The following is an 18209-nucleotide window of genomic DNA, read 5'->3' on the forward strand; positions in this document are numbered from 1 at the left end:
ATTGTGTGACATGGCTAATTAGCACGTCCCAGTGCTGGCTGGCCTGGTCACAGTGCCATCCAGATGTGCCTGCCTTGCTTCTGGCTTAGGAGACAGCCTGTCCTGGACAGCGCAATGTGCGTGTGGGCTCCCAGGCTGGACCCGGTAAGCTTCGGTGCAGATGTGGCTTTAGCTGCAAATCAGCCTCCGGTTAGGAATGCAAAACAAGATCGACATTGATTATTTAAATCACCGTTTCCTGCTGGCTGATTTAAATCATGATTAAAATCGGGGATTAAATCAATGGTCCCTGGTCCGGGAAGTCACCCCAGATCCAGCAAGAAGAACAAAAGCGTCAAAAGAGGAAAGGGGTTGGGATAAAAAGGGTCAGGTTCCCGGGGACGGAGGCGCAGGGCGGTTGTCCCCGGCAGGAGCCGGGGCAGGCGCTCAAACCCCCGTCGCGTGCCAAACGTTAACCAAACGGGGCACGTCGTAACCGCCCCCCACCCAAACCACGGTCCCTTCTCCCAAGCATTTCAGAGCTGCCAACCCTGCTTGCCTCCCTCACCGAGTTGAGCTCTCCAGGGAAACCCGATTTTCCCCGCACGCCACCTCCATCCGACTGCTAGCTCCTGAGAGCCCGGGCTAGCGGGGGCATCCCGTGGCAGGGCACCAGGCTCAGCTGGGGCAGGAGCAGAGCAGACCTCCGCCCACTGCACCGGGGCCAGTCGTTACGCCCCACGTGCTCCGGCTCCGGGGCGCCCAGGGCTGAACTGCGCTCCCACCCAAGGCAGGAACTCGGTGCATCTGGCCAAAAAACGGGCTTACCCAGGGCCGTGTTGGCTGCAAGGCTGGAGCTGCTGAAGGAAGGAAACCCTTTCCCTTGCCCTCCCACGCAGTGACTGAAGACACCCTAGACCGTAACGCTTGTCACCGTGTGGCCAAGCCCGGCCGGCTGCAGAGCACGGTCCTGACCGCTGCATTACCTCGAAGCGCTGGGAGCTGACCTTCTTCCCTTTCTTCATCCATGTGATGCGAGGTTTGGGCTCTCCGGTTGCCTGGCATACAAACGAGGCTACGCCTCCAGAAATCCCAATCTGATCTTCGGGAGCTTTCATAAAGGTTGGCTTGCCTGAAAGACAACCACAGCGCAAGGTGAGGCACTCTGGACAGGGTCTGCAAGAGCACGGCACACCGAGCTCTCTCAACGCACAGATCAACACCGTTTCTATTACAACCGGCTTTAACGAGTTCAGTCAAACGCACCCCGAACACGCGGGCTTTCCTCTTCCCCACCGGGCTGTTTGGGAGGGCAAGGCAGGCCGTCCTGCCCCGCACCAACTCGCACGGGCCACAAAGTGGAACCGATTTTTACACTCGAGGTCCATTTAAATGATTTTTGTTCTCTAAGTTGCATTATTGTGTAAGTGAAACGTTTCCAAGTTTACCCTGTGCTCATATCATTGCATGCTACAGAACAGCGCAGAAAACCACGCCTACAAACGGGAGAGCACAGTGGCACGAGCTGCCAGGCCGGGAACTTTTAGACTCTAACCGGCAGATTAATGGGAGGTCTTGTTAACGCACAATTACGAGCGCGTTTCACCTCGGAGTTGGTCTGCGCTCCGCTCCGCTCCGCACATCTCCGCGCGGCTTGGCGTGCATTTGGGAAGAGACCAGGAGCTAAAATTGGAAGTCGGCGCAGAAACCAAAGTGACATTCAGGCCTGAGTGACTCAGCAAAAATGGAAAAATAATGTACCGGCTGGGTGATCAATACAGGAAGTTTCATGAAATATGGCTTTGTTTTCTGGACCGATATGACTAAGCTGCAGGTCGATATAATTAGTTATCTGGTTTGAACATAATGTTCATATTTTTTTTTAGACAGATACCGTCTTCCAGGATATTGCAGCACTTTGCTGTGTAGGGATTCGTGCAAGATGCATGCTGCTTTGCTTGGCTGGGACAGCTTGGGGCACACGTGCTCTTATTTCTCAAAACATTACAACTTTACGTCCACATGCGCACGCCCGTGATCCTCACTCCAAGTATGAGGCACGGGCGAGATCTGAGCCGAAACCCAGGTCTGGGGTAGCCCGCGTTCAGGACAGACATGGGAGCAGGTGCAGGGAAGCGCCGGGGAGCGGAGAGCCTGGCCCCGGAGCGCGGCCTCGCCAAACCCGCACCGAGAGGGGACGCAAGGGCTCTCCGCGAGCACGCCAGGGCGAACGCTGGCACAAAAACAGACCAGCACAAACTAGCCATGAATAAATTTAGGCTGGAAATGGCAGGTTTCTAGGTAACGGAGGGATGAGGTTCGGGAGCCAGGAACGGCCTCCCGACGGCAGCAGCGGAGGGGGAGAGATGGCGCTTCGATCATGAGCGAGAGGACGGCGAGGGCCCGGAGTCTGACCCCGCCGGCCCCTTCCCACGCGGCGTCCGAGGCCCAGCGACGGCGGAGGGGCAGGAACGGCTCTGCGGCAGAGCCCAGGACAGCAAAGGAGGGGAAGGCTTCCTCCGGCACGTTGCAAAGCGCGCTCCCTGCCGCCTCCTTCCCACAGCCAAGCCGCGGGCTCTCCTGGTAGCACAGGCACCGTGCCCCGCGGAGCGACCTGCCAGGGGCCGTGCAGGGCCAGGGGCGAGGCCGGCAGCACGTCTGCGCGGATGCCCCAGACCGAGCCGAGCATCAGGTCCAAACCGCTCTGCCCGCAAGGGGAAGGACATCCAGCAGCTGAAAGCAGCTTCCCACAGGCCGCGCCGAGAGCCGTGAGACCCCGTCCCTTCCTCAGACAAGCCCCCCTCGGTCCGTCCAGGATCAGTTTGAACTCTCCTCCCGCCCCAAGCGTTTGCTCCGCCAGCTTGTCACGCACGCGGGGAATGGCGAGGGGACGCTGGCTGCATCGAGCAGCGTTCCCCGATCCAACGCTGCCCTTCAAGTCTTTGCTCCGGGAAAGCCAGAGAGGCCCGAAGCAGGGAGTAAGGAGGGCAAGCGCCGTGCAACGAGGCCAGCCCGTTGCCCGCCTTAATCTTTCGTATGCACCGCTCCCCGGGCAGGAGCCGCGGCACCCGACAAACACCTGCTTGCCAGCGTCAAGCCCGGCGAAACGCAGGACCTGGTCTCCTTCGCTAGCAGTCCGTAACATGGAGAGCGGCAAAGAGGAACGTCTGCCGCTCAGCTGCGGCTTCCCTGCGCTGCCCCAAGGCGCTCGCACCAGCCCGTGCGCGGCATCAGGAGAGGCACGGCCATCTGCAAGCCCGCCCGACGTGCCGGTGGCCCCCACCCGGCACGGACGGCCAGACTGCACGGGTGGCCACAACCCTCTGACCGGGACACGCACGGCTCCACGAGACTCACAGTCGACAGAGCAAGTGTGGCCTGCCACTGTCGTCCTTTTCTGCATGGCCGTCGTGTCCACAAGGCCTCCCCGGGAGCCCGCACTGTTCGGACAAGCAGGTCCCTACAGCCCCCTCCCTCCACAAGCTCTCGGCGGAAGGAAGCAGGCCAAGCCTGGCCGTGGAAAGCGGAGTCGAGGAAGAAGAGAAGACCCAAGCACCACCAGTTTCTGCGCACGCATCACTGGGCCATCGTGGTTCTCCGAGAAACAGGACGCGCTCTGCCCCAGAAAGGCCACGCCGTGCGGGCCCCTCGTGCCATCCTACGGCAGTGCTTACATGGACGTGCTGAACGGGTCTCCGAGGGCCCGCTCGGCAAACCCCACCCCTGAGAACTTGACCGTGGCCGACGCGCAGAGTTGGTGGCAGAGACGCTGTCCTGACCTTAACACCGAGTAATTATCAGTTGTGGCTGCTTAGCTTGCATTGATTTCACATACTGAAATATCTCTAATCACATCTATTACCGGTTAGTTTCTATTTACATATATCTGTATTTATCCAGCCCGCTCATCTCTCCCAGCGACACTTTGATTTACTGCTCGTGCCGGTGGTGATTGCGGTGTGATTGACTGTTTTGCAATGCAGTGAGCTGAGTTGATTTGTCTGTATTGGATTTCTGCAGTTGATTTGTTCTTTTTGATTTTCTGTTATTTACTTTGTGATGCAAGTAAACTAGTGTAAATTTATTAAACGGCAAGTACAGCAGAGTCCAAAACTTCTCTCCTTGAAGAGTACAGTGCAATTATGTACTGCCTTGTACGCCTCCTCCCCAGCCAGCATGCACCGAGGACTTATTTTATTTTTGTATGTTTAAAAAAAAAAATCAATACTTTTAAAGAAAGAACAGAAGGAAATTGGGCTCTCTCAGGTAGTAAAACCTGGAAAACCCACTGCCTTGATCAGCTTGCATTTACAATGTTGTAATGAATCTTTCCCCCTACACATTTCACTGAGCAACACCAATCTCTGGCAACCCTCCACATCCACAGGGAAGGGTCCCAGATGCATTTCTTTATATAAAAGACATTCCCGGAGACTTGGTTTTGGGAATGTGACTGCACATTGTGCTCAAACAGAACTGTAGATTTGTTAATAAAGGAAAGTAAAGTTTTGAAAGCCAGGAAACCATCAGTTAAGATTGTACAAACCAACCACAACTGGCTGCGAGGATGTCAGTTATGATTACAGACCGATGGATGAGCAGTACAACGACTCCCAAAACGTACAGCAACGACAGCCGACGGAAATGCACTTGTGCGCGTGCCAAAGCGAGCTATTAAGCAGTGGGTCTGTACGAACACAACATGGATTACCCACACTGTGTCAATGGACCCACTGGATCCGTTTCTGCAGGGAGGAGATTTAGGCAAGTCTCGGAGGGAGGCAAAGACCAGCAGAGAAGAGCCAGGCAAAGGTCCAAGCAGCACATTTCAACCCGCTTTGAACGTGCAACCCTTAGGAGAGCAAGAAACGGCAGGAAAAAGATACGTCCTGAAAATACTTAGCATACAATTTTTGAACCGAAAGATTCCCTTTTTTCCTTCAAATTCAAGTGGCTGTGGTCCCTGTGAAGGATTATGTACCTGCCAAGTCTGAAGTGTTTACAACCAAATCATTTATTATTTGAGAAATCTGCAAATAATTTTTTTCTGGCTCTATTAAAACATTTGCTCACATACTCTCTCCGAGGCTCCGGGCCCAGGAATAATTGAACCAATTTTATTCAGAGTTTCTCAGAAAGATTTACCTCTGGAATAAGCGCGAGCCTGGGAAACCTGCGCCCAAGAGACAAGCTCCTGGAAAGCGCCGAGTGACCGAAGGAGGGCAGAGGATGAGGATGGCTGGCTGCCATCACCTCCCGACCGGGCCCGGGCCCACTTCAGAGCGAGCCCATCTCTCGATTGCTATCCGTCTTCCCAGCGGGATGATTACTCGAAGCGCCAGGCCCCGGGGACATGCCGGGTGCGCGCCCGAAAAGAAACTCCTCTTCTGCTCCTCCAGCAACGGGCTCCCCGCGGGCCGGGGGCGCAGCGCCTGTCACCGCTCGTGGTGCTCAACAATTCAATTTACTCATCGCCTTGTGCAACAACTTTCACTTCTTCGGCCCAAACTGCCCGTCCGGGCTGCATTTTTCCTTGCAAGTGACTTACTCCAGTGCTGGAAGCGAGCAGCGGGGCTGTGCCGAGCGTCAGAGGCCAAGGCAGGGCGGGCAGGTCGAAGCAACCCACACGGTCACTTATATCAAAGCGGGGAGAAAGCCGGCTGGGGGCGGATGGGCATGCCAGGAAGCGCCTTCGTCCCCAGCACTCTCTTGCAGATTTTGGAAGGGATACGAAGGCAAGACTACATCTACATCTCCCCGTTACCCCGCGCTGGATCTTGCACAAGGAGCTGTGCCAACCAGCAGCCCCCACATCCTACGACTGCGGTGAGGGTACGAGGGGACAAGGACAGAGGCGGGCGATGCTATGGGAGAGGGATGAGGCACTTTTGAAAGACGGGGCAGAAAGGGAAGGACTGCACGAAGCAGCAGCAAGTGGAGATCTGGCTTGGACAAACAGGTAGGGACGGAGAATCCAGATGTGGCAGGAGGTTGGGGTGAAAGCAATCATGAAATGACAGAGTTTGCTATCCCGAGGAAAGGAAGGCGTGAGAGCCTCCGAATAGGGGGAGCAGACGGCAACCAAGTTGAGGCGCTCCTGCCGTCGGGTCTCTTGGGGAACGACCCTGATGGAAAAGGAGGAAACCAACGGGAAATGCATGCAGCGCTAGCCGAGAAAGGAAAGCAAGTAACCGATGACGTAGCGACATACCCCCGTGCTTCAGTCTTCACACCCGCTCCAAAGAAGAGGTGAAAACCGATTCCAACAAGGAAGTAGCCGTACGGGCTAGAAGAGGAAAAAACAGGCCGAAGAATATTTGGCTAGGGCAGATAGGACTTCTATCCCGGGGAAGATCTTAGAAAAGTTTATTAAAGAGGCCATCCTTAATGGACTGGCCGACGCCAACATCTTAAGGGATAGTCAGCACGGGTTTGTTGCGGGTAGGTCTTGCTGGACCAATCTCATTTCCTTCTACGACCAGGTGACCTGTCACCTGGACAAGGGAGAAGAGATTGATGTCATATATCTTGACTTCAAAAAAGCCTTCGATCTGGTGTCCCATGATCGCCGCTTGGAGAAACTGGCCAATTGTCGCCTTGGGTCCTCCACGATCCACTGGCTGGAAAATTGGCTCCGGGGTCGGACCCAGAGGGTAGTAATCGATGGAAGTCACTCATCGTGGTGTCCTGTGACCAGTGGGGTCCCCCAAGGCTCTGTCCTTGGACCCATACTGTTCAACATCTTCATTAATGATGTGGACACTGGAGGCAGAAGCGGACTGGCCAAGTTCGCCGATGACACCAAACTTGGGGGCAAAGCATCCACACCAGAAGACAGGCGGGGGATCCAGGCTGACCTGGACAGGCTCCGCAAGTGGGCGGACGAGAATCTGATGGTGTTCAACGCCGATAAATGCAAGGTTCTCCACCTTGGGGAGAAAAACCCGCAGCATCCTTATAGGCTTGGCAGTGCTATGTTGGCTAGCACTATGGAAGAAAGAGACTTGGGGGTGATCACTGACCACAAGATGAACATGAGCCTGCAGTGCGATGCGGCGGCTAGGAAAGCGACCAAAACGCTGGCTTGCATCCATAGATGCTTCTCAAGCAAATCCCGGGCCGTCATTCTCCCCCTGTACTCGGCCTTAGTGAGACCACAGCTGGAGTACTGTGTCCAGTTTTGGGCTCCACAATTCAAAAAGGATGTGGAGAAGCTTGAGAGAGTCCAGAGAAGAGCCACGTGCATGATCAGAGGTCAGGAAAGCAGACCCTACGATGACAGGCTGAGAGCCCTGGGGCTCTTTAGCCTGGAGAAGCGCAGGCTCAGGGGTGATCTGATGGCCACCTACAAGTTTATCAGGGGTGACCACCAGCATCTGGGGGAACGTTTGTTCACCAGAGCGCCCCAAGGGATGACGAGGTCGAATGGTCACAAACTACTTCAAGATCGTTTCAGGCTGGACATAAGGAAGAACTTCTTTACTGTCCGAGCCCCCAAGGTGTGGAACAGCCTGCCACCGGAGGTGGTTCAAGCGCCTTCATTGAACACCTTCAAGAGCAAACTGGATGCTCATCTTGCTGGGATCCTATGACCCCAGCTGACTTCCTGCCCTTTGGGCGGGGGGCTGGACTCGATGATCTTCCGAGGTCCCTTCCAGCCCTGATGTCTATGAAATCTATGAGATTTGATCAAGTCAGCCAGGCCCGATGGACTTCACCCGCAGCGTTGAAGGAATCGGCCAAAGCAACCTCTGAATCGCTGAGGAGTCTCTTCTAGCGCCCGTTGGGGACGCGAGGAAGGCTGACACGGCTCCCACCTTTCTCAAAGAGAAAAAGGGGGAGCCAGGGAATTGCAGACCAAGCCACCCAGGAAGATACTAGGACAAAGCATCGGACACTCAGCTGATAAGGCTCATGAAGAGAACGGCGCTCAGCAGCTAAAATGCATTTCCCCAGAACAAGTCATGTCAAAGCTGCCGAAGAAGGTAAGAGTAAGGGGGAGAGAGGAGAGGAGACCTCCCTCGTGGTGCGGCCCCACGTGGCACTGGTAAGCACGCTCGGGAAGCGCGGCGGAGCGGTACCCGCCGTCAGCGTGCACATAAGGCGCCGGTACCAGACTTGAAGCGCGTCTTGCCGGGTCCGTCCAGAGGCCCATTCTATTCAGCACTTTTGTTCACTGGATTTGGACAGCAATTCCCATTCTTCTTTGAAGAAAAAGTAATCTTTATGGATGAGAGGATCCAAACAAGCCTTGCCTGTCTGCACACGGACGGCTTCAGGAATGCAAACTGCCCGAGTGAAGCCAAAGGGGCGTCTGGCAGGAGAGGGGAGGGCCGTGCTAGTCGGGCTCCCACGACCCAGCTCCCTGCTCCGGCACCGGACACGGCTGATCTGGGGGTGCCCCTGCCTCCGGCTCCACCCGCGCCCTGCTCTCCCCAGTCGCAGAGAGGCTGCGAAGGCACATCAGGGTCCGGCGCTCGGGCTCCACGAGAAACGGGAGACGAGCCCAAGACGGACAGACAAAGGCCAGGCTTGCTCGCGTGCATCCCGAGTCCTAAAACAGCAACAACCTGGCCGAGGAGATGGGGCTGGTTGTGTTGCATACAGAGGAGAGAGATCACTGTTGCGCTCTCTCTCGTGACCTTGGAGGAAGACTTTGTACGAGGGGATTGTGTTTCTTTCCTCCGCCCTCCAATTTATTGCACTGTTTAAACATGCTGCGACTCCTCAATTAATATATTATCCACCTTTGTGAGTATTAGTATAAGCCAGATATTTTGATCCGCTGTCCTCAGCATACTGTTGGGCTGAAAGGATTTTATTCAAAGGTTGCAGTTTTGATTAATTTGTAATTTAAAAGTACAAAAGATCCCGCTTCATCCTTTTAATATCAATTGATTTAATAATGGCTTGCAACTGTTTATGAGAATGGGCTATTGGCATCAGTTGGCATTGGTGATGGCTCTGCTAGTCCATTTTCCATGCACTTTTTCTCTGTCTCAAGTTCATGCGGCTCTGCGGATGACACTCGTGTGTCCGAATTTTAGCCTTGCTGTGACCTACCAGCAAGTATTTGTTAAAGAAAAGCGTGTGCTTGTGTATGCACGCACACAAACCCACTCCGCTTCCTCCATACCTGCCAGTCGCAGCTCCGCCTCTGGCAGCGAATCCCCGCCCCATTTACACACCGAGCATGCCACCCAAGTGCAACACATTCCTCAGCTTACGTTTAAGAGGTTACCTAAAGCTACTTTTGTATTACAGCGCCCCATTTGTACTTTTATTGTTACTTAGGTTTAATGTCTACAACATGCCCAACAGCTAGTGCAAGCAGTTCTTCCATTTCAATCCAATTTCGGCAGCAGTGTTTTTCCAGCGTGAAGTGCATTTGTCCACGGTAATCAAATCCACAATCACCGTCTCAAAACAAGCTGCATTTCTTGCCTGCCACTTCCTACGATCTTCCCTTAAAGTGCCAGGCGCCGGGATTTTACCAGCCCACGTATTTATCAATGGCTCACTTTGGCCGGCTGCCCTGCACCCTCGCCACCGGCAGCCAGGTCCCAGCCCCTCGCCCGGCCCAGCCCGGCCATCCCTGCAACTGCCTCCTCCCGGGAACCACCGCTCCCAACGGCATCCGTCCCCGCTTTCCGCGGGCCCCTCGCTCAGCCGCGGCTGTCGGGGCAAGATCCCGTCCGTCTTCGTGCAGTCTTTTCACGTGCCCAGATCGCATCCATCTCTGTCTTTCTGCTAGTGTCTTCCAACTCTCTTAATTTGCCATGCTTCTTAGGCAATCATTCACTCTCTGCTCAACTTCTCACACTGGCCTGAGAAAATTCATTTTGCAGCTTGTAACTGGCTGAAATTCTGCTCTCACAACCCGCGTCTCATAACCATACAAAGCAACTGGGATGTAATAAGCCCTGTAAGCTGGGGACTTGATTCTTTAAGAGCATTTCTGTGCCTTTATTGCTTCTCTAAGTCTCCTGGCCACCTGTAATGTAGTTATCGCTTCTCCAATCTTCCCATCCATCCCAACCGACCGGCTGAGCGGGGTTCACCCCTCAAAGCGGTGCAGCGTTTCTCCCGTACGCCCGCCCCAAATGATCACAGCTTCAGCAAACACCACTTCCTTCACCGCTTTCCCCGATCTTTCTTACGGCCTTTAAGACCTGTTTGACCCTATTAAAAAGTAGGGGACACGACGGCCTGCCCCGATTCAAACCCTGCGATGCTTCAGGTATTCGAGCTTTTAAACAAACCCAGCCAATGATTTTGCAAACTTTCAGAAGCCTACGGCATAAGCAACGGGGTGTCTCTATTAATAAACCAACGTTATGTTTAATGAAAAAGAGCAAAAATCGCCCATTTAGTGAAGACTGCTGCTCTCCCCAAGCAGCGGCAGGAAAAATAGCCAACATACAAAATCTAGTAGACTTTTTTTTTTAAATGAGACCACCATTCTCTCTTTTACAATTCCTTCATTATTTATCCCTCATCCTAGAGCCCCAGTGATACAGCTGCTATAAATCCATTTCTGATCAGCGATCTGGCCTTATACAACACTGTACGGTGAATAAATAATCAAACTGTCTAGTGTTACATGATAATAATGGGAAAAACTCCCTTTTGCTCCAAGAAGTGTCAGCTGAATGCACTTAGCCCCCTGAAGTGTTAAGGCCACGACTGCTGGGTACTAGTGAACTACAGGAGCGGCCTGCCATCGTACTTTAGCGCTCAGCAGATTTTTAATCTGGTCTCTTCGCCTCTTTATAAATCATGGAAACTGCTGAAAAGAGGTTAAATGCCTAAAATTAGTGGCATTGCACTGGATCACAGCTGCCTCAGCCAAGCAGCACGTCAGGGCGCTGCGCAGTCAGTAATCTTGCAAAGATCTGCTTGCCTGCCCGCTCGCGCCCCTGGCGCAACGGCCCTGGACGGGCAAGCTGACCGCACGGGGGCTGCAAGCAGACGCTCCTCCTCGTGGCAAGGGCGCGCGTGCCCATCCTGCGCGCGGGCTGGTAAGCCGTCCTCACGACTGGGCGAGGCTGGTGCAGCCGCCAGCGTCTCTTACACGACTCCTTACACGACAGCTCTGCGGGCGTGCCTCTAACTCTAGTGCGAATGCAAAGGGGACGGGGGGCTGCTCTAATCCCGCTGCCGGGACGGGCTCCCCCGTACCCGGATTTTTCCAAACCGCTTGCCAGGAACGATGCCTATCCCCCCTTCCATCCTTGCCAGCCCCCACCGCGGCTCCTCCCCTCCCAGCGCTGGAGATGGAAGAGCTGCAACACGTGGCTGAATGAGAAGGAAAACCACATCAGAAAGCAGGAAAACGGGGCGGCCGAACTGCTGAATGGGACCGTGATAAGATGACAGACTTGTATTGCTCTAGGCGCGGAAGTGCCTTCCTTCTCCTCTTCCTTTGTGTCCGTTGCAGCTACCTTCCCACAGACCAGCACGGCTGTGGCCCCAGGACAGCTCCAACATTCACGCCCACCTTGCCGGATGCTCTGGGAGAGTCCCGGACCCTGCAGGAGCGGGATCGCCCACACTGCAGGCCTCCAAGAAGAGGCCGGGCTGGCCTGCGCCTGGGACAGTTTGGGAAGGGTGCGTCCTGCCGGGCCTGGGCGAGATGGCCCCGAGGTCCCTTCCAGCCCGGGGACCCGGCGCCTTGAACCACAAACCTGCTCAGGGCAGCTGTGCAGTCATTCCTGGGAGACCGCACACGTACCGCGGCGCCAGCTCCTCGGTGCTCACTGCTAACTGTGCGCGCTCCGGCCCCGTGGGACGTGGAAGTGACACCACGGAGCTCAGTGGGATAGAGGGAAACTAGCACTTGTTCGTGCACACCGGCACTTATCACCGAGCAGCTAATGTGGTACTGTCCAGATCCCCAATATCTGACAGCAAATTGTTCTTGCGTCTACTCGCACATAACCCAGACTAAAAAATCATTCAGCTTCTGCATTTACTAATCAGACATTTGGCCTTTGGCCACGGCCTTCACTCAGCCGGGGGAAGGATCACAAGGAGTTTGCTCCAATTTATCACTTCCACAACACTCATGAAAGTGTTTTCCAATGCACCCATACCGAGCATTAGTAAGTGTTTACATCCGCGCCCGAATTCAGCGTCGTCTGTCGGGAGGATCGCATCTGACGGGCACCGCAGACAGCGAGACGAGCAGAGCCGGTTGCTGGCCGCGGAGCGAAGTCATTACAGCGCTGCCTCGGGCAGCCTGCATTGCCACGGCTGCTTCCCGTCACTCGCAGTCTTACCCCCCCAAGTCTGCAAGTTATTATTTGAACTTTCGTCAAAACTTCAAAGTTATTAAAGTGCACTGCACAGCGCAAGAGCCCGTAACATATGCAGATCCAGGAAACAAAGGCAGAGCCGGTACAAGCAGGGCTGGAATCTTGTGCTTGAAAAAACATGAAAATTAATTTTGCCAGCATGCCTGCCACATTAAACACCATATTCATTTGCACAAAAGGATTAAAAGGTTTTAATCCCTCTTTGCAAGCAGCTAGTTCTTGATTCAGCAGTTCAAAAGGCCTTGCCAGGCTCAGGTTTTTCCTCTGCTTTTAAGAATTAAAAAGTGAGTGCAGCCTTATTTTGTAAATACAGGGCACTCTATTACTCTGGCTCCCAACTCTATTAAAATCCATTGTAAGCAATCTCTTCAGAATACCCTCTACTATAATGAACAAGTTCCTTGGCTCCCAAGAAGGCCTTTGCAGAGGAGACCGCATTTCATTTTAATGATACTGTACATTGTTCTGTCCTTCCCTAGCAGAGAATTGGATCCCTGCCTCATCTACCTGGTGCGGGCGAGAGCTTCCTGCCTCCAGATAATGAGCGCGCTCTGGCATTCCCATTATGCAAGCCATTTCTCCCTGTTTGTATGAACTACTTCAGCAGTCAGAGTCCACAATAGGCTGTCTGCAGACAAACAAAAAATCACTCGCACATTTAAATGGTTACCCGGGTGTGAAGTTCCAGCGTGCGACTCGGCACCTAACCAAAACGCGCTCCGAGCCCGAGGGAGGCTCTTGGACCCGGCCCAGGCCTTTCAAGCCCCAGAAATGCAATTTGCAGAGCGGCCGTTCCCCGGTTCCAGGACCTGCCTCCCGCTCCGACGGGAAATCTCCGAGGCGGAGATCCTCCCGAGCGCCTCGAGAAACTGGAGCCTGGCCCTTTTCTCGGCCATATGTTCTGTGGACTCATCGGTTTGGGGCCAGATGGAAACACAGTGATCCCGTCTGACTTCCTGCATGGCAGAAGGATTTTCCCCAAGAACGTCTTCCCCCACCCTACACCTTCTGCCTGAGCGAGAGCTGCTCTTTTGGCAAGCTATCTGGTCCCGATTTAAATCCCGCGAACGGTGGAGAATCTCGCACATCTTTCGAGAAGCTGCTTCAATAATTAACCAGCCTCTCTCTTTAGCCTTCCATTAAAATTTAAACTGAATCAACTAGTGATCACTTACCCCAAGGTTGTTTTCTACGACCGGCTTCCTAGAATAGCCTCGCGACTTACCAGCCCCGCAGCGGGGAGCAGCATCGCCTCCGGATGGCTCAGCAACGAGCCCGTCTGCTCTTGCAGGTGTTAGAAACCTGCACTTGCGCCTCGTCAAGCCACGTGCACGTACGAGTCTCCGGTCTGCGCCCGCAGAGCTTTTCTACCGGCCAGAGGTCTTCAAGGAGGACGTGTACCGTGCAGCCACGTTAGGACACGGTGCTGCTCGCATACAAACACGCGCCCACGAGCTGGCGTCGTGGCCTTTCGCCATGCATTCCCACAGCTTCGTTAAAAGACCCCGAAGGTAGTAATAAAGCACAGGGTTCGACCGGGGGGGAGCTGACCTTGCTGCCAGCCAAGAAGCCACTTTGCAGGCCTGGGTGCCGGGAGCCACGGGAGTGATTTGCGATGCGCTGGCAGCCCCCCACCATCAGTCCAGCCCCAGCTGGACTTCCACCAAGCATTTCCCCACTATTCATTCTCGATGACAAAGGCCGACGCCTGTGTCGGAGCTCAGAGAAAATATGACATTACTGAAATCAATCCCACATTATTTCAAACTTGCAACCCTCCTCTTCTTGCATTATGCATGGCCTTTTGTGAGACCATCGCGCCATTATTCACTGGAGGATTGAAAAGCACAGAGCTCCCTAAAGCAAGGAAAGACAGCCCTTTGCCATGAGTTACAGAGGCTTTAAAGCTATTTGTGTTTTCCCCAAGCTGCATCAGACCATTTCCAGGGGACAGCGTTTAAAATTCCAGGTATTATAAATTCAGCAGTGACACGGTGGCAGCAGACAGGGATTTATCTTTCAGGCCAATGCCATTGCTATTAATAATATTACCGGCCACTTCTGCTTTGCTAATTTGGTGCTTCACCTCTGCGTAAGTGACTTCATGACATAAATTATATACAGCCATGTCGGTATTGTTCAGAATGTGTTAACAGGCAAGCATGTCTGTAATTTGCCCACTGTGGTTTCCAAGTATATCCACAGTGCACGTACCTCCATTAGGCACTGATGGGATGGGCTGCCTTCCAACTGAGCGCGCGTTAATGGACTTCTCCTGGGCTCCCCGCGACGGTGGGGAGAGGACGACTGCTCTTCTCCAGCGCAGACCCAGGAACTCCAGAGCAGCAGCCACGCTTTTGATTATCTCGTGTCTTTCTTGTGTAGTTAAGGGTCACCGTTCTTGAACAGGCCAGTTGAAAAACTCGGTTACTAAAATACCGCCTTCCTTACCTTGAGTTCAGGACACTTTGGTTCCCTTAAACAGGTCATCATGTCAAACGCCATAAATAGAGCCGGGAGTGCAGGAAAGGCTTCGCCCGCCGTGCGAGAGCCGGGAGCGAGCTCATTGCAGCGGCAGGGAAAGCAGACGCCTGAATGCAGGAGCTGGCAGTGAAGCGGAGGAACTAGTTTTTCATGCTACGTATTTTATTCTGCACATCCCCTGCTCATCATTTCATTGCTGAAATGAGGGGTGGGTGGTCATGATGTATGCAGGCATCCTTGGTGATTTTTTATATACGTACGAGATCTTTGCGGTTCATTTACAACCCAGACCCACCGTGGCAGATTGCAAAAAGACGGAGCCCAGGTTCCCCTGGCAATAGTGCTGACATCGACTTGTGTAAGTCCCTAATTTTTGACGTCAAGAAACCTATTTACCAAGGGAAGAAGGAAAACACTGCATTATGGAGTTTTAAAAGGGCCATTATCTGCAGGAAGCTTTAGTAAAGAAGTAATAGCTACATTCACTCCCTAGAACCCATTTCTCCCGCCTCTTATTAACCTTAAATGCAAAATCAGAGAAAAGCATATTATTAACTCCTGAGCAAGCATTAGTATAGGTAAGGGCTGTTTGTACACTTGTGCCTGGCTCTTGCAGGCCTCCACCTCTCAATATCCTTTAGCAATTCAAGAGGAGGAAACCCAGTTCCCTGTACCCAAGAAGGCAGACAAGGTCCTTTGGGCAGATGTGATATCTTTTATTAGACCAAGTAAACAGCTGGAAAAATTGGTCTCTGCAAGCTTTCGGGGACAAACACCCTTCTTCAGGCAGAGGGAGAGCCTGCAGCTCTGTGCGCAAGCGTGAGCTGACTGTGGCTCTACGGCCTCCTGCTAGGTAGCGAAAACTTGAACGAGCCACCTCCGTCCAACAGAGCGACCTGCCCCGAAAGCACAAGTGAAGATGCCGTTGCTCCAAGGACAAGGTGGCTTCGCCTGCCAGGCGCGGGGTCTCCATACCACGCACAGCTCGCCGCACCAGAGATCCGAGTGCCACAGGCCGGACTGAAAAGTGCAACACACACAGCAACGGGTCTGATCGATCTCTGCCCACCCTTCCTTCCACACTACAGCTCTCACGCACGCCTGCCCGGGGGCCGCGAGGGAAGGAGGAGGTTCGGATGACATCCGACTACAGCACCGTGCAAACGCAGAACCCGGCGATGCCTGCAGAGCCGTGCGCCGGCGCGACAGCAGCGTCATCACGGGGCTGGCACTGCTCCTGCGACAAGGTACCTTCCTCCTCGCGTGAGACCGAGGAAAACATCCTTCCTTTCAACTCCAAGGACTCCCGAGTGCCGAGCTGCAGTGCTGCTTTCTGCACCTCGCCCTCCAGTCCCTCCCTCGCACAGGCCGGCATCTGCTGTGACGGTGCGGGTTATGGAGCGGGGCAAGGCCATGCACGCCTGTCTGCGCACGCGCGCCTGCTAACAAAACATCCCTGGTATTTTCGGGATCTGGCCTAGCGTTGCACTGATAGGTTTATGAACAAAAATGCTAGGACACGGCTGCCTACAGTCAAACATAATTGACATTTCTGCTTTAAGAAAAGGGATCAACAGTTCACGCACGCAGGCTGCCCGGGGCGTATTCAGACTGCACCCCTTTCCCCTGCCCTTTCCTTTTGTCCTTCACGGGCACAAATTCATCAGGGCACGGGCGCAGCCCCCAGAGCATTTGGGCCCGGGCTCTCGCAATGGCTTGTGCACCGACGAGGACCCTCTCTTTGCACGACCCCAGCCACACGAGCACTCGCCCTCTCGTACCCCTGGGGAGCAGGGCTCTCCTCCTGGAGGCATCCTACGGGCAGACCCACTTGCCCAGGAAGCCTGCAAGACAGCAGGAACCGAAACCGCATCTCCCCCGTGTCCAGGCCTCCGCAAGCTGACCTTCACCCGATATAAATGCCAGCCACGGTCCCCGTGAGAGTAGGGACGCTGGCCCCGAGCCCTGGGCGCACGCTAGCACGTGACATTGCATTCGACTCCGCAGTTTCCCCTGCGCACAGGAGTTTTCACTGCCTCCCGAAGCTGCCGGAGTGCATCGCTGTGCCCTGGTAAACAGCTGCTGCGTGCGATCCGCCGTGGGAGTGATGGCATTTCAGCCGTCTCCCGTCCCTACCTCCCAGCTGACGAGGTGCCACGTCTGTAAAGCTGTAAGCGCCGAGTATCAGCACTCCCAGCAACAGCTGACTCCTTGCACATTCCCGGGGTTGCGTGCACCGTGCAAGGCATCATCCTGCAAACACGCATCCCCAGCTCCGCTAGCAGCCACGCCACTCCCAGTCTAACCTCGCCCTGTCCCGATTATTTCACCCCGGCCACGCACGTGCGGGGTGGCAGCCGGGCCTGGATGCCACAATTCACAGCACTTGGTGTTGATGACCTGCCGCAGCAGTGCCAGGCCCTCCCCTGCCAAGAGCATCTTCTTGACACGTCCAGCGCACGTTGAGGAGGAACAGAAACCCCCAAACAACCCTTGTGCCAGGCCAGCGTTCCCACGGGGAAGCCAGGACACATCGTTATGCCAGAGCCCTCGGGCGTATTTAGAAACGCGCCAGACTCGGATCCACCGCTAACATCAAAACGGTGCAAGACATTTCCAACTCTCCTTTCAGTGAGCTGTCTCCAGTTAAGCCCATTTATTCCACAAGTCTACCTACCACAAAGAGATCCCAACTCCAGCTAAACAAAGCCACTGAACATGCAAAGCCACACACAAAGGATTTTGCTTTATCTGCCTCTTCCGACGCTCTGCCGTTGCCCTTTCCTCTGCAGAAAGAGACAGCCGTGACACACTGAGATGTAAAATGCTCAGAAGGCGGCTGCATCAGTTTATCAAACGACAGCAATCATCACATGCCATCAGCTCTGACATGGCAAAACGAAGGGAAAAGACCACCATCTCTTGACAGAATCTGTGCTCTCGTTATCTCTTCACGGTCACAGAGCTTTCCATCTCCTTCCCGCTTGCTTTCGCCCTGCGGACAGCCATGCAGCTGTGCAAGGGAGAAAGCAGGCGCAGGTGCCTGGGCTGCGGTCCCCAGAGGGGCACGTCACGGCCACGTGCGACTCAGGAGCCCACCGCCACAGACCCGCGCGCCAGGGGAAGAAGAGGCTCAGCCGAGCGGCCCTTTCCTTCCCTTCAGCATCCAACGGGCTGTCCCCGTGGCACGCAGCTCCTAAAGACGCTCTTGGCTCCAACCCAGGTGCACGCAGGCCCGGTCTCCCACGGACGCGCTTGCTCCCACGACCCGAGCGGAGACGCAGCCTCCGGTGCCTCGCGCTCTCTATCCGACGCGCTCGGGTCTCTGCCGCTCGGTCTGCAAAGCCGCCTGGCTGCAGTCTCCTGGCTTCAGCGGGGCTGCGCCGCCCGTCAGGGGTCAGGAAGGGGAACCCGCGTCCGGAGGACGGG

The 18209-nt window shown here is 54.6% G+C and overlaps 1 protein-coding gene across 1 annotated transcript in view; it reads right to left on the reverse strand.

Annotated features, from left to right (window-relative positions):
- PTPRF (protein tyrosine phosphatase, receptor type F) overlaps window positions 1-18209 on the reverse strand; it is a 301064-nt gene that overhangs the window by 194464 nt on the left and 88391 nt on the right. Inside the window, 1 exon segment of the mRNA XM_025206900.1 lies at window positions 966-1111. Within this exon segment, the coding sequence (XP_025062685.1) occupies window positions 966-1111 (146 nt within the window).

This window comes from Alligator sinensis, unplaced genomic scaffold, assembly GCF_000455745.1.
Source record: "Alligator sinensis unplaced genomic scaffold, ASM45574v1 scaffold781_1, whole genome shotgun sequence".
In the NCBI taxonomy this organism is placed as follows: Eukaryota; Metazoa; Chordata; order Crocodylia; family Alligatoridae; genus Alligator; species Alligator sinensis.